This window comes from Aedes albopictus, chromosome 2 (genome assembly GCF_035046485.1).
Source record: "Aedes albopictus strain Foshan chromosome 2, AalbF5, whole genome shotgun sequence".
Classification (NCBI taxonomy): Eukaryota; Metazoa; Arthropoda; class Insecta; order Diptera; family Culicidae; genus Aedes; species Aedes albopictus.
Window position 1 is genome coordinate 260,136,803 of NC_085137.1, and position 23,912 is coordinate 260,160,714.

Below are 23,912 nucleotides of genomic sequence, written 5' to 3' on the forward strand. Positions count from 1 at the left end.
ATCATGGAACAAATCTGCCAAAATCTTGACCAAAACTCTCCTAAGAAATATTATTCTTTTTTTTTTCCAAGATCTCGTAATGTCTATTCACAAGCACCCTATAAGGCATCTCCAATGTATCTTCAATGAATGCGTTAAGAAATCTCAGAACAAATCTTACTAATATTTCTGTGGCTTTGCTTATTATCCGTTGCAAGAAAATAGAGAGCGAAAATGGTGCAAAATCGCTAATAGACCTCCGCTCGTACGTTTAATCGTTCTGGTGTTTTTTTACAATAAGTGCGCGAATGGGCCAAAGAATACTGCGCCGAAAACACCAACACGATTTACCGTACTGGCGGAGGTATACGAGCACTTGCGCTCAAAAGTTTTCGCGCAACGCATAATAATACCAGAGAAGGAACTATCACTGTTCTCGAAATCAGTTAACCAAGAATTCTACTGATAACGTATTTATGATTTTCATAGAAATCTCCTTCCGAATTGACAAGAGAGCCTGGAAGGAATTTATCGAAAATATTGTTAATATATGCTGAAGTTCTGAAAAAAAAACAAATAAAATAAAATAATCCAAGTGTCTTGCTAGAAATTTATAAGAAATATGGTAAAAGTCTTGGAAAAACGTCTATCAAAAAACCACACTAGAAATAATACACTAGTCTTCAAAGGACTTCCCCGAGGATCTTGAAAACAAAATACCACTAATTCAGCTCAAGGTTTCCTTCAGCGTTTATAAAGATCTTGTCTGTAAGTTTTCAGAAACATTCTGAGCAAGAAATATTCCAAGTTGAATAACTATGTCACTTCACTATGCTCCGATAAGTGATGAAAAACGTAAGACAGTGCCATAATTCGTGAAAAAAAAAATAATGACGAGTGTATGCACCTTGGAAATGCTGTGAAAAATACGACAGCTTTTTGACGAATTTATAATTGTTTATTTTTTACCAATAATAAACTTGTGCACCGTGGAGCGATTTATTTTCAAAAAGTGCACCGCGAGCCGAAATGTCTGAAAACCCCTGGACTACATATTAGCGGATTTTTCCGATTAACAAGGGAAGTGTCATGCCCCCAGGAAACCTACTTAGTTTGAGCTTTAAATGAATCAGAATACAGAAACTTAGAAGCGATATCACTGTGTTTTCTTTCAAACGATTGATCATAAGTGGTCTTAAAATTAATAATGAAAGCCAATGCCTACACTTGTTATAAATAAATTTATTAAAAATACAAATAATACTGATTCTTGTCCATGACACAAAACACAACTAAGGTAAAGCTAAAACTCGTTTTTTACGTTATTTACAATAAATTCAATAAATCATTTGGCTCCCTATTTACATGTGTACTCCTCGGATCGTTCGGTGCAAATGTCGCAGTTGACGGTGCAACACCATTTGAACTTACAGTTGCATTGCCAGCTTTTCACAATCTGGTGCGTATTGTAGCCTCGCCCGCAGCATAGCAGGTCACATTTGTCCATTGAAGTCGAAGTTCGGTTGCATTGGCGCCCAATCGTCCCCAGTATGCCAGACGCCAGATCCCGTTCGCAGTAGTTTGGCGAGGGTTGTAGATAAACCAATTCCATTCTCTTTGGTTTTTGACTGTTTACAGTGGTATGTGGCAATTTGCCTCTCCTAAAAATACAACGTTTAGCAAATTGATAAATAGTTATTAAATCATGGTTCGTATTGATAATTAATTTCTTAAATTTAAATATGTATATAATTAATGACAAAATACCAGAATCGAAATATTTTTGAAATTTCAAATTAAATTTACTATACACGACCTTAATTTAAAAAAATAAAAACAACACTTATGGGAAACCCACCTATAATAAACAGCTTCAATATAAGTTTTTGTACTATTATTGAAAATAGAATCTATTTTTAATCCCTTTTGTTCTGCACAGCTCATTAGCTTAAAATGTTTAGTTTCTGGTCAAACATAGTAAGTAAATGTATCAAAAGAATTTCTGTTTTTTTGCTTTATTCTGTTTTATAAAACAATAAATGATTTTATGCAATACAGTATCATAATTTAATTTTATATAATTCATTTTGGTATTATAATGACACATTTTTTCGACCCCACATTATGCAACCCAAATGGATTGTATAATGAAAAACATCATAGCATAAAGTTTTGTATGAAACTCGTTGCAAAACTCGATTTGTTCAGCACTCTTCATAATGTACGACTCGTGCTGAAAAAAAAACAACTTTTTGCAACTCGTTACATAAATAACTATTTAATGATTATCGCTCTTGCGATATATAAATATAACATCAAGCAGTATCTATCGAAATGCATAAAAGCTGGAGCAACGCTTATTCTTGAACAATGAACCAACAATAAAAAAAAAATTTAAAAAAAAAACAAAACAAATACAAAACCTTTTCAGAACCAGCTGCAGCTGCCCGTTGTTGGTTTTTCCAGCCGACGTCACCGCCATCGCTACCCGGGTGGCCTGCACCAGTTTTGCCTTGCGGTATTTTTTCATCATGATGTCACCGATTGCATGGAACGGAGGTAAACTTTTCCAACAGGTCTTCATGGCGCATGATCCACTCACACCATGGCATTTGCACTCCGTACGAAGCAACAATTTGACAATCTGGAAACGATAACAAAATAATACCATTAATACAAAAAGGCAGTTTGTGTGAATTCGAGCTTTTCGACGAGTTTTTTGAGCTTTACTATCGTTTTCCACGCGTTCAACATTCTCGTTGCTGAATGATGTTTGATTACAATACTGCTCATTAATAACCACGAGTGTTACTAGAACTAAGCATGGTATAGCATATGTTTCAGAGAGCTTTAAACGCGTTTCAATGGGTTATGGAGGTTTTTTTTTAGAAAGGTTCCAGTGAAGTTTCAAAGGGTTTCCGCAATTTTAGAAGGACCCCAGAGAATTCAAGGAAGTTCAAAAATCCTAAAGCATTTTAGGTATATGTATTTTGAGAAAGTTTCAGGAAGGTTTCAGAAGGTTAAAGGAAGTACCAACGAGGTTTCATTTATCAAACTACAAACGTCCATAACAGTATTGTTGAAAAAAAGTTACAAGTAGGTTGAATTTTGACAATAAAAATGCACCAAGACAAAAACATTTACAGCAAAAAATGGTTACGTCATAACATAATGGTGTCATCGGCGAATATGTTACTTAAGTAATGCCGAATAAATTTGCTGAAGAAACTATCATGATTCTTCAGCATTTTTTCTAATGAATTTTGTTGTTTTGATGAATTGAATGAACTTTTGTAACAATACCTATTAGACTGGGTCAACCAAGTCGATTTTTCGGAACAAAGCTTTTTCGATTCATTTTAGCGTCTAAAGTAACTGTGCAAAATTTGGGAGCGATTGGTTGCTTCCCCGTATTCCGCATTGCGATTATAATTTGTATGGAATTTAGTATGGGAAAACGTGCTTTTTTTGCATTTTTCTCAGAAATTGAAATTTTTCGTCTAAAACAATCTAACCAATGACGGTAAAATATAGCCTTGGATATGCCGAAAAACTTTGCCCAAGACAGCAAAGTGATCCGACACTTGTGAAAAAACTTATAACGTACAGATTGCTCGGTGCTGCCTAACATTTAACATGTAAAGGAATAACATCATTAATAAAATCTCAATTTTTGGCCTAAGTTACCAGGTGAATAACTTTTTTCACAGGCGTCGGATCACTTTGCGGTCTTCGGCAAAGTTTTTCGGCATATCCTACACACTTAAAAAATCTGCAATTTGCACAAAACAGAACCATCAAAGAACGTAAACATTTTCAAGACTGAATCATAAATTGGACTCAATTTTACGCGCATCATGTAAGTACTAGTTGGTTGCGTTTGATGTCAACAAATTCACTTCACCAGAAACGTAGAATCAGTATCATATTCATCAGCCACCTTCTCACTTGATTTGGTTTGTAATTATCGGTTAAATTTTGGTAAAACGATTTGGTAAAACGAAATATTTTGCATGAGTCGTTAATTTAGATGTTAATTGGCCAATTTATCCTTTGACTGGCTTAAAAAATATATTTTCATGCCTAATGGCTTGCAGTCAAAAAAGTCCAAAATCGCATATTTTGCCCTATAAATTGAGGTATAGCTCAAAACTGTGACGTGCTGGAGCAAATCTGAGCCCGGATTCAGATTCAGCAGCCCAAAATCTGTCAGAGATACATAAGTTAGCTCTTGAGACAGACCAAAAGTTAATTTTTGTTACGCTGTGTTATAATGTTGCTGCTATGACTACATATTTTGGGTATTTGTTTTTGTTATTTTAATTCTGACTTTAAATTTATAGTAAAAAAAATATAGTAAAGTTAGTAAGTATAATTCTAGAACGAATGATGAATGTAGAAAAATAATGAATATGTTTCAGCGGAAACGCTAAATCTATTTTTGGTAACACATTTCAGAAATTTCTTCGTTTTGCTTATTTTGTAAAACGATTGAAAAAAAATCGAGAAAAAATGTACAAATATAATGAAAAATATACAAATTCATGCAATGGCAGGCAAAGAAAGACCTCCAATTAATAACTGTGGAAGTGCTCAAAAAAAATAAGAAGAAGAAGGTAGAAAATGCAGTGGCAATGGGACCGCGCATAACTTGTGAACGGAAGTTCCGATTTGGGTCGTCTTTGTTTTGTAATGTTAGTTTTCATCCAACACTTTAGAGCTTTTTTTAATTGATTTTTATACATTTTCAACGGAGACTTGCACTTGGCTAGCGACTTGAAACGTTAATGTACGAAGTAGGCAGGACAAAGTGTGCCGGAGCAGCTTGTATGGAGTAATATCGAGTCGTGTTATGAGCAGGAAATGATGTGTATTCTTCCATCACTTAACCTAATTTACAGCTCCATTGTCCACTATGGCACTGCGTGAGCGATTCCAATTGGAAGCTGTACTTACACCTTGTGCAGCGCTTAAATGTATTGTATTCTAATTGTACTACAGGTACTCTTCAACATAACGTACAAAACAGTTTTCTCTTTGTACGTTATATCGAAGCAGAGAAAAATTTAATGTTTTTCATGCCAATATTGATGATTTCGACGTGAAATTAACCTCAAATAATGATTTCGGTGCAATTCACAAAACCAATAATGAAAAACATGAGTTTTCACGATAAAGTAATTTCGATTTTTGTGCTTCGATATAACGTACACAAAATTTTTCCCCAATTTGCGCTAATTCTAGGTAACAAGGTTAATACTGCAAGAAAACAATGATTTGAGTGGTTTCGTAGCTTATCTGAGGGTTATTCCTGGGAAATGTTCAATGTTGTACGTTATATCGAAGCAAAATGTACGTTATATCGAATTCGCTATATTGAGGGTACATTATATCGAAGAATACCTGCTTTTGGTCGAAATACGAAGTGACCGAACGTGCGAAAATTGAGTTTTAACCTACTTAGAAATGTCGCAACTCAATTTGGATTAGTGCATATTGTTGCTCTTAATCAGCTTAATGATGCACAACAGAAAAAATAGATTCAAATTTACTTCGCAGTTGCAACTTCGCATGTACTGCTAGCGACGACTTCGATTTGGTGGTGCGACGATAATATATTGAACTGGTTGCCGTTGCGCTGCTTTCACTTTCTACCCTATCATGGTAAAATGATGAGCACGAGGATGTTGATGTGTTTGGCTATTGGTTGCTCCTTTTTTTCCAGTCCGATTGGGGTCCATTATGAGTTGCCGTTCACCCATGTACATTTGAGCCAAGGACTCAGATGAGGGTCAGTGTCAGCTGCTCTCAGGGGGAAAGAGCAACTGACGAAAGTGCGGGGCTGGGATCCAACTCATGACCATCTGCTTATGAAGCAAACGTGTGACTAATTGTGCCACGGGCCCCGGCGAAATGATGAGTAATAAGTTTTTTTTCAACGAATTACTGTAATTATTTAAAAAAAAAAAGTATGATTCAAATGATATTCTTTCAGTTCTTGTTACTTTTATCTCCTGAAAATGCTTCTTAGCCTTCCTCATGTATCACTTTGGGAACAGCTCGTTGACGCATTACGTACGGTTTGGATAAAAAATAACCTTAACGCGCAAGAAGGCTTAATCTCAGAATAACTTATCTTCGAAAACATGAAGCATCTAAAGACATGCTTCAGCATTAAATTATTAACGAATTACTCCAACAAAAGCCCTAATATATTTTATACTTTTTTTCTTATTCATATCTTTTCCTAATACAATAACAAGTGTCCTTGCTCTAACAACTCAAACAGCACCATGGAAGTATTCAAAAGTTGATCCAAATGTCTCATCACATATGTATCTTGCCCATTTTACAAAATATACACATGAAAATTTCAATAGTTTATCTGTAACTTTTCTAATAGTTTATTATAATTATTTCATCAAAAGTGGATACGTGGGTTGGTCTAAAATCAATGGACAATTCTTTTCTATCAATTCTTATTTGTCATTTTCAATAACGATATTGGTGGGTAAAACGTTAAACTCAATCTTTGCCGAGCACTTGTTAGGATATTCTGTAAATGTTAAACAAGTTAATGATGGTAAATTCTGAATTTTCAGTTTATAGTTTACGATTTCTGGAAAAAAGTACAATAATACTGTAAGAATTCCAACTTAAAAAAATAGATCATTTTCGTTACAATCCTAATATTTATTTTTTATGTTCTCTATCTGTAAATGGAATACTATGGAAGCTAATCTATCATTTAAAATAGTTACGACATTCGTAGGTCTTCTTATTATTTGAGTAGAAACAGTTTTCTTCAGACAGTGCCAAGAGTGGTACTGGCACCCTATCACTTTAGGCCTGGCATCCACTAAGGGTATGCGGTATACCGAAAAATTTCGTCAAATACACCTCGAAACGAAATTCCGCGGAATTCCACGGAATTCAACAAGGCGAAATTTATGATTTTGAATTTCGTTTCGTTTCGCCAAATTCTAAAAATTTCGTCTCAAAAAAAATAGATTTTGACGAAATAAAACGAAGTTCCGCGGAATGTCTAAAAAATTTCGAAAGCCAATGCATAGTGTACATGTCTATATCATCTATTGAAGATCTTACTAATCTCAAGGTACCAAAAAGTGTTATAAGCCACATACAAAAAAATCTAGAATATACTTCTTATCTTGAACCTACTACCATTAAGATCTTGCTTAATAGGTGTAAGCGTGGCCCACACTTACATGAAAAACAACTCCCAGAAGCTACGTTCAAAATTTTAGCAAATTCGGTCAAGCCTAAGGGGCGGTTAACAGGCTTGAAGTTTGTATGGGAAAACGTGGCCAAATGTATGCAGAAATATTAAATTTTCGATTTTTATCGCCTGGTGGCGCTGTGATATTCTTGTAGATGACGATATGCCAAAAAACTTTGTCGAAGACCACAAAGTGATCCGACGGCTGTGAAAAAAGTTATAAAGACTGCCCCAGAAAGTATGGACGCACCTAGTCTTCAGTTGACTGGGCCTGATCGATGGTTCTTGTTTCGGATTTCTTTTTGGCTGTTTCTGCTTACTATAGGATCGAAAATTCAAACGTTCTTTGCCACAATGTACATCGGAATTCGAAATGGTAACTTTTTTGGCCATGTTCTGCTCTGTGTAACTTAGAAGGTTTTTTCTTGTGCTCAAATATCTTCATCAATTGTTTTTCCAAACGGTGGTTAGCAGGACCTTTATTTTTTACCCAATTTTTGCCTATGCTTAAACGTGTTATCCCCACCGTGTTTTCTGATTGCTACTTGCACGGTTTTCTCACTTACTCCCACCATATTTTGCTCATTTCCTTAGTGATCTTTCAAGCCCTGTTCATCGTTTGTGCACATTTTTTCGATGATGTTGCGCTGAAAGCTCATGTATTTTGAAACAAACTGTTAGAATAGCAAAAACTGCTTTACAAATGCTGAGAAAATAGGTTGACCAACAGGATGTAGCTTTTAAAAAGGACTTGTCACTTATAGTTTTGAAATGCAAGTATTTTCTTTATGCGTCCATACTTTCTGGACCGGTCTTTACCCTAGGCAAAGTGAGACGGAGTGTTGAGATTTCATTATTGATACTATTTATTTATATGTACTCACTGAAAAACAACAATAAAGCTTCGCCTCGCTTTACCTAGGGTATAACTTTATTACCGGGCCTCGGGTCACTTTGCGGTCTTCGACAAAGTTGTTTGGCATATAGTTAAGTGCGGTACGGTCAAATTTTGGTCATACAATTCTTTTCATGACTACGCACACCAAAATAGCTTATTTATCTACAAAATATATACAAAAATATAGCCACAAAAAGTTAACCGATTTCAATGATTTTTTTTTTACACTGTTGAAAATGCTTTGACATCCATGTGCACAACAGAACATGTGCTCGATGAACAAATTGAGATTTGAAATTATGAAAAGAAATCCACGTACTCCGGTGAGACTCGAACTCACGACTCCCAATTCGCTAGACGGGCGCTTCTATTCCTTCAAGCTACGGAGTCACTCGACTATCTCCGTCGCCAGCAGGCCTAGAACTGAACTCTATTCGAATCGAGTTCAGTTCTAGGCCTGCTGGCGACGGAGATAGTCGAGTGACTCCGTAGCTTGAAGGAATAGAAGCGCCCGTCTAGCGAATTGGGAGTCGTGAGTTCGAGTCTCACCGGAGTACGTGGATTTCTTTTCATAATTTCAAATCTCAATTTGTTCATCGAGCACATGTTCTGTTGTGCACATGGATGTCAAAGCATTTTCAACAGTGTAATTTCCCACATGGCTTGGTCAGCCAAAGCAAAATCAAGAAATTGACATTTTTTTTTTTTTGTTTGAAAAGTATGTCAAAATGTTGAGTAAAAATTTCATTCAATTTTATCCAGCCGTTACAAAGCTATATTTTCTTACGTGGCACCCGGTCAGTTTTTTTTATATTCAAATTGCTACAACTTTGAAAGAATTCATACAAAATGGTTCAAAATTTAACTAAGAACATATTTTTATAAAAGTATTATACTGTAACATTTTCATAAGAATAGGAGCAGTATTGGTGGTTCTATAATCAAAATTGTGCTTTACTGTTCTTAAATTGCCAAAAATTGACTATGGAACGCTTTGTACAAATTTTTTACCAATACTTAATGGATTTAGATGAAAATTTTATGGTATAAGCTACATATAAAGTACTTGTCCAAAAATAAGCTGTTTTGGTGTACGCAGTCTAAAGTTGAGAAAAAAACAGTGTGACCAAATTTTGATCGTACCACCCTTTGCCCTACAATAATACCAAAGGGTTTACTGGTTGAACGCTTGCAGCGCCACCTAGCAGCAGAAATCAAAAACCTAAAATGTCTGCATACATTTGGACACGTTTTCCCATACAAACTTCAAGCTTGTTGAGCGCCTTCTTAGCCTTGACCGATTTTGCTTAAATTTAGAATTCGCAGCTTCTGGGAGTCCAAAATAACTGATTAAGGAGGTAAGACTTGGTATTTTTTTTAACTTTTGTTTTCATATAAGTGTGGGCTACCCTAATAGGTATGGTTTCGCCATTTTCAGTATGCGGAACCATACATAATATTTTGGTAAAATTTTCTGATGGAACCAAAAAAAATAAGTTTAGTTCCTGTCTTCAGTTTAGATTCCCGATAGCAGTTTTTAATAGAGTAATGGATAATATTAGGATAGGATCCACACCCTATAGGTGTGGAATACACTAGAAAAATTTCTAAGCAAACATGGAAGCTAGGGTGGCCCACACATATATGAAAAACAAAAATTTCGAAAAATACCAAGTCTTACCTCCTAAATCAGTTGTTTTGGACTCCCAGAAGCTACGTTCAAAATTTGAGCTAAATCGGTTGAGCCGTAGGGGGCGCTCAAAACGCTTGAAGTTTGTATGGGAAAACTTGGCCAAATGTTTTCAGAAATTTTAAGTTTTCGAATTTTGCCGCTAGGTGGCGCTGTAAGCGTTCAATAATTCCTTTACATGTATTGGAAAAATAACAATAAAGTTTATCCTCACTTTTCCTAGGGTATAACTTTTTTCACAGACGTTGGATCACTTTGCGGTCTTCGACAAAGTTGTTTGGCATATAGTCACCTACAATAATACCAAAGGGTTTGATTATTGAACGCTTACAGCGCCACCTAGCGGCAAAATTCGAAAATTAAAAATTTCTGCATACATTTGGCCAAGTTTTCCCATACAAACTTCAAGCGTTTTGAGCGCCCCCTTAGGCTCAACCGATTTTGCTCAAATTTTGAACGTAGCTTCTGGGAGTCCAAAAAAACTGATTTAGGAGGTAAGACTTGGCATTTTTTGAAATTTTTGTTTTTCATATAAGTGTGGGCCACCTTAATGGAAGCTCTCCCAAAATATATCTCTAGAAAAAAATATTGGATATCCCTGGAGAAATCGATTAAGGCAAATTCGGTTGATGGTATGATACATAGAAAAGTTTCTGGAAAACCCCTTTTTCAGGAAATTTCCAGTGGAACTCTTGAAAGAAATTTACCATAAAATTTTTATGACGACGCAACTCTTCTTAAATAAGAAAGTTGGCAGAAACTGAAAGGAGTATTTTGGCGATATTTGGATAAATTTCAGAAAATACTGGAAATGAAAATTAGGGGAATCCTAAATGATGTTTTTTTATTGGACAATTTCTTAAACATGTGCAGGTGAAGACATCGATGTAGGAACTCGTAGCAAAATTCTTAAAATATTGCAAGTGGAAACTATGTGATCGTAGGGATTCATACCGATATGTTTGACGAATTTCTTCAAACACCTTCTGGAGTAATTTGAAATGTCAAAATCTAACCTTTTTGAGCATGACAAACTCTAACATCGTCATGTTCGCAGCCAATTTTACAAACTGGATTTCATCAGATTATTCGCCAACAAACTCTATGCTGAGACATTTGTTTTTAAATACATAAGTTCTGAAAAATCAAATTCATTTTTTTTTCTTCAACTGTTGTATTAATATGTTAAGCCCTAGGCTAGATTATATCGGGACCCTTAGTCTTGAATCGAAAGATCCGAAGGTAGAACTCACATTTTGCAAGTCTTTTGGGAGTGGTATTTGATCCCAGGTCCTTGACAAAAAGGGCATGCACTTAAGCTATCGTACCAGGTCCGCTAGAGTCCAGATCTATCTGGTAAAATTTTTCGCCAAATACCTGGAGATGATTGTGTTATATATTTCGAATTTCAATTTAATAAGTTTCGCATATATTTTTGAGTAAGCCTTTCAATTTCTTTGTGAATTTTACTGGGTGTTTTTTATCAGCAAACATTTACCAATTTCAGGTTATGATTCCAGGCTCTCTTCAGAAGTAACGCTGTTCATCAAAGCATGATTGATAAACATCTGGTTGGTGTTTCCATATCATTGCTACAGGTTTCTGATAAACAATCGGCATCAGAGCATCTTATACCATAGTCGCAATAATGCAACGCATTAGTGTGATCTTATTAAGTCGTTGAAGCAATTTTATATATCCTAATAACACTAGTTTACAAAATAAAACGAAAGTCGTGAACTTCTGCCAACGACCAAAATTTTTGAAGCACAATTTAGCGCTGATTTCGAAACCATGCTTCAAAAAATTTAAAGTAGAACAGTTTTTGAGTTTTAGCTCAATATCGAGTTTTACAACTTTTTAAAATAAAAATTTTACTTAAATTCAGATATCTTCCGTTTTGTTCAATCAATTTTAAATCTTTTTCCATAAATTAAAAGCTGAATATAATACCATTCGATCATCTGAATGCAGGTTTTGCATCAGATTGATGATATTCAAGATATTGACGAGTTTTAGGGACAATCTCCTTAAATTTTAGCCAAATTTCTAAAAATTTACGAAGAAATGTATTTTTTCCAATAAGAAAAAAACATTTAAAAAATTCGTTCTCAACTGTTATTTGACATATAATATGTAGGCGAGTTACAGTAAAAAATTCAGCTCAATCGGAGCATTGATTACGGAGAATGAAATGTGTGAAGTGAGCGACTTTGCTTAAAAATAGAACAAAAATCGATTTCAAATCTTCAACCTTGTATGGAAAGTCGAAAAAATTTCCGCTCTACTGTAATTTTTTTCCTTCGCGTTTTCGAACTCAGGGCATGATTCTACACCAAAAATGATCATCAGCTTACCGAGTTCAAAAATGCTGTAAACTAGTGTAATTAATGTGTAATTATTCAAATGTTCAATATATGTCGCCAAAAAAGTGTAAAATAGTTATTTGTGTGAAGAGTTACAAAAAGTGGATTATTTTAGCACGAGTCGTACAACGAGGCTTGCCAAATTGGATAAATACGAGGAGTGCTGAAAAATCGAGTTTTGCAACGAGTTCCATACAAAAATTTATCCAATGATTTTTTTACTATACAGCCCATTTGAGTTGCATAATATTCATAATCCAACTGAAATGAGTTGCATAATAGACATTATGCAACTATTCTTCATTTTGCAACTAATTTTAGTTGCATAATGCACCGGTACGGAAAAGTAGGTCATTATGATACTGTAATGAGTAGTATAAAATAGAAATAACGATACTGAATTGCATAAAAATATAAATGGCACTGTAGCAAATGAAGCTGGGGGATGAGAGTCTTTATGGAAACGAAATTCGCGCCACCGCAAACACGCAGAATCATTTCGCACAAAATTGATAAAACTGCAAAATTCCGCGGAACTTTTACGGAAATTTCGTTTCGTATCGAAAAATACCGAGTGAATTCAGATTTCGTTTCGATCTCACGAAATATTTTTGAATTTCGTTTCGTTTCGTACCGCATCGTATCAGAAATTACCTATTTCGTTTAGTTTCGTTTCGCCTTGAAATAATCTCATACCGCATACCCTTAGCATCCACACACTAACGTGAGCCCTCTGGCACACAGACATTTTTCAAATACTCAGCGTTCTGCCGTGGGTAAGCGATTGCAAACATCATTTCCATCACTTTCCCCATATTGACCTGCAATCTGACGTAACAGGCCCCATTTTTGCGTAGAAATAAAAGATTATCTACAATCACACACTAAAAATACCTGTTATTTAGTCCCAGAGCAGATATCTCATGGTACCTTTTCAAGCAACACACAAAAATATCACAGCAGTACATGTTTTGCTTGCACACAAGTTACTGTAACTTAATTTTTGCAGCTTCGAATAGGGCCATTTTTAGACTACATAACCAGCTTGGGTACAATTTTTGATGCAAGAGCAAACCAAATTTTCTTTGTATTGGCTTTTTGCTCATGGTACTTCAAATGATCGCTAGTTCATCACACAAGTAGATTCAATGAGCTAAACTCATGGTGGACCCTCTTGGAGACCCTCAAGCAGTCTCATATTAAATATCCCTCCCTGCTCACCTCAATAGCAATGTAAATAGTATTATGCCTCATTGTTTTCAACTAAATCATAAGTTTCAAATTTGTTTGGATCGTAAAGTGAACATCAAGTCCACTCCGTTTACTCTAAGGGGATTCAATGAACACAGAATGAGATGTACAGCCGCCGACGAAGTACAGCTACATAATTTCAGGGTAAATAAAGTCATTTTGGAGACCAAGCCTCTGTTTTTTACCAAAAAACCGCATACATATTATTTTTTCCTCAGATCACAAATTGAAATGCTAAATACTGGTACTGCATGCGTAAGCTTACCTTTCGACCCACCCGGTTGTTGTGAAGATTCATCAGACTTCGATCATCGTTTTCGATCTCCCGTGCATCCAGGAACTTCTTGGTGAATCGCATTCCAAAGCCGATATCAGCGGAGCATCCGCCCCATTTCCAGCTCTGTCGTAAAAAGAAAAAAAAAAAAGGGCAAAATAAATTGCACTCACGGGCGTGAAATTATTATAGCAGGGCGGGCAAGATGAGTTGTTTCTGAAATAACAGAGGACACCAGCGCAACGTCTTCGTTGTTGATACTCACATCACTTTCCGTGGAAAATTGCATCTTCTGCTTTGAATCGCAACCGCACATTGTGATGTTTCCTTTGGCGCATGCTGCCGTTATCGCATGGACAGCCCCGGCGCTTGTGATTCCATACGTAAACGCAGCCTCACGAGAGCCTTTATTCGAATTGATAAATAATATGAATGAGTATGGAACTATGTATTAGAATACGTTGCATTCTTCCATTCGATTGAAAGAATATATAAGATGGTTAACGCCGTGAAACTCTACAACTTTTTAAAAGCAGGAAAGGTTCTGTACAACATTTGGTTTTGAATGTGCACGACCTGTTTGAGTAAGAATCCAAGAAGAAAAAAAGTACAAGTCCAACTGATTTAATCGTTCATCGATTTGGCGGACAATTAAATTGCAATTAAAGCTTGTAAAGATCGTCACTACGTTTTAGCGGTCTGAACAGACTAAAAATATAAGCACTAGACAACGTTATATGCGTTATGTTTTTTTTCTGTTATCAGAGTGTGTCTTCGATCAGTATATCATACAGAGAATTAATATGTTTAATGTCGTGGCATTAATAAGCATCAAGACCTAGCGGGAATAAGAAATAAATCATACTGTAAGCGTGAGTCATTGGGTGCAGAATGACAATAAATCAAGCACTTATCAATAGACTTTGTTGAATTGTTCAACAAAATCTCGCGTTCAAAGGCAAGTGTGGACCAAAAGGTAGGGAAACAATCCACAGAGGTTGCGTTCTAGTCGACTAAAGAAAACTCGATGATAATTTATTTCTGACCATTTGTTACAGAATTATATGGTGCTGCGAGTATCCAACCAAATAGAATGATAAAATAAGCATTAACGAGAGAATATTATCCTTGAAAGCCGATTGCACGGATTATGACTTATACTTTGACACACTGCTACTAAAAATAAACATTCATCGGATGCACTTAGCATCAACCTATAAATGCCCATCATCAGCCAATGCAGCAATGGACTCGATCACGTAGGTGCACTCTATGGTCCAAGCTCACCATTATCCGTGGTCGTGGATGGAAAAGAGAAAGGTTCACTTATCATTTTTTTTAATCTATATAAAACAATCAGCCCGCTGTACGGTTCCTACATAACATTTTTCCAATTATACGTATAAATACACTTCAATTACTCAGAAAATAAAGCAGGTTTACCACACATGAGAAGGCCATCAACGAAGGACTATCCCGGTGGTCTTCAGAGAAGTGCTCTTCCCGTACGTCTTCTCTGCCACCCTGTCTGTCGGGATTGTTTCGTGAGCTTGGACAGAATCAATTATTGTATTTTTCCTTCTTCAGACAGTGTTTCAAAAGCAGAGTGAGCCGACCAATTGTCAACGAATTTGGACTGCGAAGTAATTTATGAATCCTACTCTTTTTAAGTTATGAATGCAGCGACAGCAGAGTAACTCAAAGATTAAAAAATTGTCTCTGACTGTGCATTTTTTGCAATTTCATTAACAAATTTTACAGATTTACAATCAGATCCATACATTAGTAACTGGAAAATATGCTATAGGAAGGAGTGTTGAAAATTCGGCCAAAAAACGATGCGTTATTTATGGACACTCCCTAATTCTAGCGAATGAAATCACATATGCGATATCATAGCGGATTAAATTAAAAGCATTCAAGATTATTGTCATCTAGTACACAGTTAGCATGATAACACTAGCTTACAAGATAAAACGGAAATCGTGAACTTCTATCAACAACCAATATTTTGGATACATAATTACATGCTGTTTTCAAGATCGAGCTTTTAAAAATTGGAGTAGAAGAGTTTTTTAGTTTTACCTGAAAATCGAGCTCTTCAAAAAATGAAATTCACTCAAATTCAAATATCTTCAACCAATCTTCAATCTTTTTGCAAGAATAAAAAGCTGAATATAATATGTTTTGACCGTACAAACACAACATTTGCATTAGATTTATGAAATTCGAGATATTAAATAAAATAAATAAATAAATAAAATAAAATTCTTACTCAACGTACTTGTGAAATATCAAATTGTAGTGGGTTACTGTTGAAATTTGAGTTCAATTGGAGTAGTGTTTACGGAGAATGAAATATATGAAGAGAACAACTTATCTAAAAATAGATCAAAAATTGAATTGAAATTGTCACATTTGTACGGAAATTCGAAAAAAATCTCTGCTCTACTGTATTTTTTTTTGCAGTTTTGAACTCAGGGCATGATTCTGCATTGAAAATAATCATCAGCTTACCGAGTTCAAAAATGCTGTAAACTAGTTTAATAATTGAATTAATAAGTAAAAATTACCTAGGTATAATTGCCGTTGAGTAACAAAAACATCGAAAATGCATAAGCCAACAATTACCATAAAAATACTTACAAGTAAAGTTAAATGTTCTAATTACAGAAATGCAGATTTTCCAAAATAAATACGAAAAATTGCTTTAAAAATATTTCGATAAAAAGTTAAAACAAATACAAATTTGAAATAAATTTCAAAACTAAAAACGAAAAACAAATTAAAGATAATTGGAACAACGAATTTGGTTGTTTTTTGGCTGACCAACCAAAATAATGTTAAGGACAAACGTCTTGAAATTATCGTTTTACGTCATACATAGTACAATCACGGTGTGTCTAAAACCATTATTAACAAAATAAAATTCCCATCTAAGCGGTATCCACCATACGAAAGATATAGTGTTCAGGTATTATCTCTGAAATTTTGGAAATGTTTCATCGAGGGAATTAATAGTTTGAGCGATTTGAAATTTCAGGGCGATTTTCAATGAAATTCTCTTTAACCTGTTAATATTCAATCGTGGTTGTATCACGATCGTGGCGGTCGACCTGTCCCTCATAAATTTGGAATTCAACATTCGAAACGTATGGCATTCGAGTATTCTATCTGAAAATTTAAGAACAGTTTATCTACGAAATCAAAAGTTATCGTGAATTGAATTTATAAACCAAATCCATAGGTTTTACAGTATTTATGGCAAATAATCGGTTACCATTTACTACAAATAATCAACATCAAATGTTCGCTATTGTAGTCAATCGCAGCATTCAATAGTTGGATGAAATAGGATTTCGATGTCTTGAACGTACAATATCTATCCCCATGTTTCGGCAAAATTACTGGGAACCCTCTCAGTAACTTGCTCTCCGAACACACAAAGAGATTTCGCAGTGTATTCTCAGAACCGCTTAACGTGGAACCGCTAAAAATGAAACTTTTATAAAATTGATAAACTTTGCAATCAACGTGAATGGTCAAAGGACGTTGTTCTCTGCACGTAAAACATGGAAAAGTTTTATCTGTCGCATATTTTTTGTTTCCGTTTTATCTAGGTAGTCAAAGCTAGAAATCGAAAAACAAAGAGTAGTTCTTTCAAATGATCGTTGTTTTTTTGGGAAATCCAAAAATTCTGGCAAGCCAAAGTTGAGTCATTTGTATAGAAATTTCACTTTTTTACGCTCCGTCCCGAAAGGGATGTCGGAACATCTAGTTGCATTAGTCGTTGCCGGGGCGACAACCGGTACCGTATAATGTAATAATGAAGAAAAGTTTTGGGCGTAGTTTTATCACCAGTAAGTGGCCGATGTTAGCGCCACGATCAGTCCTAATAACGATAATAGTCGGAGAAGTGCCGTCGGTTAATCACAGAATAATCGATTTGCGATTTCATTTGCTTAGATGATCTCCTCAATTTTTTCACGACGAAGTGATACTGAGTCGTTTTTAAAACGACGAAAGTCCAACGCTTTGTTTCGCTGCAGAAATATACAACGAAAAAAAATCGAGCAACTGGGAGGAATAACATTTGTTCATTGAAAAGTGGGAGTGGCACTCTGATGATCACCTGAATGACAGACTAACCATCCTAATGGCTATAACGTAGCCGTTTTTTTATCAAAATTAACCAGAATAAAATTCATTTGACTGATCGTGGGAATCGTAAGAAGCTGAGAGAATTCACGGAAGTAGATGTCGCCATGAGGCTTATGAAGTACAGCTTCAGTAAAATCCTCATGAGGTCTTTTCAATTTGTCTGCTTTGTATACATAATTTACCGAACATTAATATCAATGGCGAATCAAAACAGCAGCCTGTACCTATGCTGAAGCGGCAAGAGTAAAACTGGTGTTGATTGCGTCGATAGCTTACTACAGAACATATTGGTGAGTGGTACATACAATAGGTTCGAGTTTCCAGAAGAAAACATATTCTAGGAGTAGATTAATTAGCATCACTTCATTCCTCAACAATTTTTGCAACTTCGAAAATTCTGTACAGGCCGCCATTACCAGTCATCGCACTGCGGTTACTGAAAGAATTCGCAGGTCAGTTACACTGTTACTTCGAGCATGCACAATGGGCTACTACAAAACGTGACTTGCCACCATGAGACTGATCATAATCATAAAGGTGAGTAAAACACAGGACTACTGCAGATTGTACGCCTGAAAATTAACACTTCCACACACTGTTTGTCCGTGTTGAGTGTTAATTCAATTAAAACGGCAATGCTTTTTTCCCGCAATCCATGTCGACACCGACGACGGTTGAATGCAGCTTGTTATGGCTATCTTTTCGGCACGTAAATTACTTGGTCGCGCATGAGTGTGAAGCACTTTAAGAGGCCTGCAGCCTGCCCCTGGTCGGATGCTGCTAAAAGCAACTTGTCCTGATGCATTTCGATTCGAATTTGCTCAACTTCATTGCACGACACCCATGTGAAAACGCCAATTAATAGTCTTGTTCGCGATGTTCGCGTGGACAGTGCTCGGACCAGCAAAACCGATGGAATTTCTGATAGGTCGAAACGTTTTAATTAGTTTCCTCAATTTGTGTTCTGCCGATAACATTGTGTCAGAAACGTGCGATAATGGATGCATTGGCAATGGCATGTACTGACAGAATCCATTTCACAACAAATATCGAAGGACGAAACTTAGGATAAGTTAGAATAATAGTAACAGGAATAGGCACTTAATTGCGCTAAGGTGTAGAGTGGTGAGCGATGAATGCAAATGAATAAAACTTCAGGGCGTATGCTTACCAATTATCACGATATGTCCAAACATGTCCTTCTTCCAAACTTGTGTACAATTCCAGCGATGACCTAATAGTATACCAAACTAATAAACAAAACAATATACAAAAAATGGTAACTATTACCTCTAAATTGATGTTGACACTCCTGGGCGCCTAGTTTTTGACCTGTACTGAGTGATACAACAGCATCCGGTGCTTCAACACAGAGTTGACGTTGATACGACGAAAGTCCTGGGATACGCGAACAAAGCACAGAGGATGTGAAACTTTCGGCGAGTCTGAAAGATAGAAAAACGTGTGTTTTATGGCCGATTTCTTCACCTCGGCTTAACCGGTAAGCCAGGCTTACCCATACAGTTAAACCTGGCTTAACGCTTAAGCCAGGGTGAATAAATCGCCCCTTAGAAATAAATCTTCTCACACATCCAAAGAGTTGACATGAATCCCGACTTGGAGCTTACTTTCAAGTACCGTGAAGGTAGATGTTCAAGCCATTTTGGAGTATTTATGGTTGGATTTATGTCTGGGCATCTAATACGACAGTGAATTTACTGATTGACATCAACGCAAAATGTATTTAGGGCCGATTTCTTCACCTCGGCTTAACCGGTAAGCCAGGCTTACCCATATAGTTAAACCTGGTTTAACGCTTAAGCCAGGGTGAAGAAATCGCCCCTTAAAGGTATTGTATCCACAGATAAAAATAATGAGATTTACACGTCATGTAAACTTCATTTTAGTCATGTAAATTTAGTGTTATGATGGTTTACATGATATATCATGTAAATTTGTGTTATATATCATGTAAACACTCAGAGTCATGCTGAATTACATGACATATAATGTAAGTTTACATGACATTTTGTGACTTTTACATCATATGTCATGTAAACTTCTGTGATATCCCACGCTCCAATTATGTGCATTATATGTCACAGAATTTTACATTCTTTTTTCGATCTGTGTCCGTAACAAAATCTTTCATTATTAACATAAGTTGCAACGTGGGTTCGCTATAAAACAGTATTTTTTGAAGATTTGTAGAAAACGTTTAGTGTTGAATAAAGCAAACATGGGCTACCAAAAAACCACGTGGCCCTCTTTCATAACTTTGAACCCCCTCTCCTTTCATGGCCTTGCTTGCACAGATCGAAAAAAAGAGTGTAAAATTCTGTGACATATGATGCACATGATTGGAGCGTGGGATGTCACAGAAGTTGACATGACATATCATCTAAAAGTCATAAAATATCATGTAAACTTCCATTATATGTCATGTAATTCAACATGACTCTGAGTATTTACATGACATATAACACAAATTTACATGATATATCATCATACATGATATTATCATGTAAACCTAAAATGAACTACTAAAATGACTAAAATGAAGTTTACATTACGTGTAAATCTCATTATTTTTATCTGTGTGGCCGAACACAGCTCCAGCTCCCCCATAAGTTCAGGTTTTTTTATGTATGAAACATTTGTCTAATATAAAAAACACATCAATTAAAATTTTGCATACATTTGATAATTTCATGCCGTGTTTCCCTATCAGTATTTTTATGTAATGTTGATAGATTAAAAAGTCCATAAAAATGATGTTGAGAGTCCTCACGAATTTGATACATACATTGATTCACTAATTTGACATATCGAACCCGTCACCCTCAACATGGTCATGCTGAATACCCAGCTTTCACAGCAGTGGCTATCTGGGCCTTCAAGTCTAAAGTTATTTCAGATTGCACAATCACCTATAAATTTAAAAGTTCACGTTCATGGGTAAGTTGGCTAGGTTTATTTATTATTACTAACTTTGAGAACTCCAGTAAGCCTAGTGAATAATATATGGCATTGCCAACCCGCCGTCTTTGTGGTTCGAGTCTCGTTCCGGTCTGGAAACTAAAAGACAGACAAGGAATGCATTTAAACTGTGGGAGTGCTCAAAGAACACTAAGTCCAAAAAAGGCAATAAAAAGACATTTTTAATTGGGTTCTTTAGTGAATAAAATATTGCCATTTTCTATACCTTAATCGAAAGAGCTCATTTTTCTGAGTATAACGTGATTTTATTGCGTTCCATTTCCTTTGTATTGATGGTTAAATAAACAAAACAGTTTTAATTTCCGTGGATAGAATGACAGTTCAGGCCAAACATGTCTAAAGGTCCAATCTGCAGAAGAAAGACTCTCTTTGGTTTCCCTCTCTTTCGTTAATATCTCAGCTGTTGATGTATTTATATTATGATTGTCTCCTTGCATTGAACGATGATCAAAACAATCGTCTTTTGATTTGTACTGCAAAAATAGTTGAAAAGTGTACCATTACATTGCAATAATTGAAAGAGAAAGTGAACAAAGAGAGCCTCTCAAATGCAGATAGGACCTGTTGAAATGTTTGGCCTGAGTTCAATCGATAAAATGACAGTCCGCCCCGAAAAAAAATTTCCCCATACAAACTTTAAATGCATTTTAAAAACAGTTCCCGGGTACCAAAATGATGAAATTTTGGGTTTCGACTAATTTTTGGGCGGAGATTCCGGTTATGGCATAATCTGGATACCCCTAAAGAACCCAATTGAACCGAAAGACGGTAGCTATAATTTTTACAAAGATGGAAGCGTAACAAGGAAGCAGCTTTTCAAAAATGTACACTAAGAAAATGGGTGATCTGTGAAGATTCAATCTGGTTTGGTGATCAGCCATGAAAGCTGGGGATGTTCAGTGGAATAATGATAGATGGATAGTGTTTATCATCAATGAAAAACCCAAATTTATCCTATCCGAATTGGTTCATTCATATTTTTCGATATAATAAGAAAAATGTAACATGAAATCTTTATCAAACTGGTAGAAAATGCTCACGACAAATGATTAGATTGTAGAACAAACACGTACTTAAATTAACTGGTATTGTGCAACTTTTGAGTAATGGACAGACAAGTTCAGCTTGGCCAATTAAATCGAAATCATAAAATCGCTCGCTCACTGCATTATTGGTCGATATTATGCGAATGCTTTTCTTTTGAGAATTGACTATGGCACAGTTACACATTGGCCGGCATAAGGTGATACTTCTTAAGATAAAGATTCGCAAGTTTCTGCTCTGCATTGTCCAAATGGTGGCAATTTTTTAAACATTTTTAATTCTAGCAATAACAAGAAAGTGAAAAAAGTAGTAATAGTAGAATGCAAATAAAATTGTAGAAACGGAAAGGGGCAGGCCAGGGATTGAATCAAGGACCTTCTACAAAAAAAAATCAAATTGAATTGATAAAAAAAAACAAATAAGATATTGGTTCGCTTGTTAAGCATGTGGCTCCCATTTTCATCCTACGAAAAACAAAGGATTGAAGCGTTGTTTCTTTTCTTTCGTATTTTAGTATTTTTTGTTAGAAGTGAGCACCTATGAAAACAAAAAGAACGGAGTCAATCGGTGCCGTAATTGCTTGTTTAGGAAGAAGTTGGGAGCGTGAGATTACTGATGGTACACATACCCTAATCAGATATATTTTGATTACATAACTTCTCATTCATCTTGGCGTAATATCCCAACTAAGACACAGTTTGCTCATCAACGTAGTGTTTTTTGAGCAAATTCTACAGCTATTAACTAAGAGTTTCCTCTGCCAATAACCAGACCAGCATGAAGCCACTCTGTGCACAAGGAAGTCAAGGAAATTTCTTTTAAGAAAAGATTCTGTTAAGGCTCTTTTCCCGATAAAGGAATAAATGAAAGTTCCTGGATCGACCGGGAACCGAACGCGTCACCCTTGGCATGGTCATGCTGAATACACGTGCGCTTAGCACATCAGCAACATAAGCCCTTTGCATAATAACATCATCAATGGTTCGGCCTCGTCAGCCCTCTGGCGCTTTTAATTCTTTCAAAGAAAACCTTTGTTGGAAACCATATGAAATAAACGAAACATACGAAGTTCTAGAGTCCAAGGGTGACGGGTTCGATTCCCTGTCGGACCAGGAATCTTTCGTATGCAAATTTATTTTTCTGTTTTTTTTTTGGACATGGAGTATTTTTGTGCCTGCCACACGATACACGAATACAAAATAATTATAAGCAGAGGAAACTCTCAGTTAATAATTGTGGAAAACTGATGAGAAGCAAGCTTGGTACCAATTGGGACGTTTTGCCACGAAAAACAAAAATATGAACATGGTTTTACAAGTTAAAAGTTTAAAGAAATAGGTGAGGGAAACTATTTTAAACAATTTCGATTTAATTACTAAACAACCTTTATCTTGGCATTAGCTATATACTACGCATTACTGAATGGTTTAAACTCCAAATTAACAATACATTACCAATAACAATAATAAAAAAAAAGCGAGCAAACATGATCGTAAACGTTGACTTACAACTAATTGGATGTATTTAAAATAAATCACATCCACGTACTTTAACATGCAATTCCTCAAGGGTTTAAGTTAAAGTTAATGACGATACCTGCTTCGAGTTCAGTTACACTAATTGCAAGCATAGAAGAAACAGGAGTAAAATGGACAGGAATTGTTTGCATGAAATATAAGGAAAAGACAACACTTGTTAAATTTGGTGAGTGTGTGTGTTAAACAACAATACATCATCGAACCTCTAGATTATAATTGGTTATCCCTCTAATACGCACTCCGCCTTTAGACGGGGTCTAGTTTAAGATTTTTTGTATTTTTTCCCTTGGGCAATCAAAAATTTTATATTTGTGGCTGATATTAAGGACTGTTCTGTATATCTCAGAATGATTTTTGGTGTCTTTTAACCCTTTAAGGATGTGGACAACATTTTTTCATACTTTTACTCATACATTTTGACCTAGTGGGTGGATTTTCAAAATCAAAACGGTTTTCTGATTGTAAGGCCTT

The 23,912-nt window shown here is 35.7% G+C and overlaps 1 protein-coding gene across 9 annotated transcripts in view; it reads right to left on the bottom strand.

Annotated features, from left to right (window-relative positions):
- Positions 1–1,205: 1,205 nt before the first annotated feature.
- Positions 1,206–23,912, bottom strand: part of LOC109621322 (protein Wnt-2) — a 51,339-nt gene continuing 28,632 nt past the window's right edge. For all 9 annotated transcript variants that reach the window (XM_062851634.1, XM_062851633.1, XM_062851631.1 and 6 more), the window contains 6 exons: positions 19,150–19,304; positions 19,031–19,093; positions 13,964–14,103; positions 13,690–13,824; positions 2,403–2,623; positions 1,206–1,640 (listed from right to left, as the gene is read on the bottom strand). In XM_062851634.1, coding sequence (XP_062707618.1) covers positions 1,337–1,640; positions 2,403–2,623; positions 13,690–13,824; positions 13,964–14,103; positions 19,031–19,093; positions 19,150–19,304 — 1,018 coding nt within the window. In that variant the 3' untranslated portion in view covers positions 1,206–1,336. The remainder of the gene's footprint in view (positions 1,641–2,402; positions 2,624–13,689; positions 13,825–13,963; positions 14,104–19,030; positions 19,094–19,149; positions 19,305–23,912) is intronic.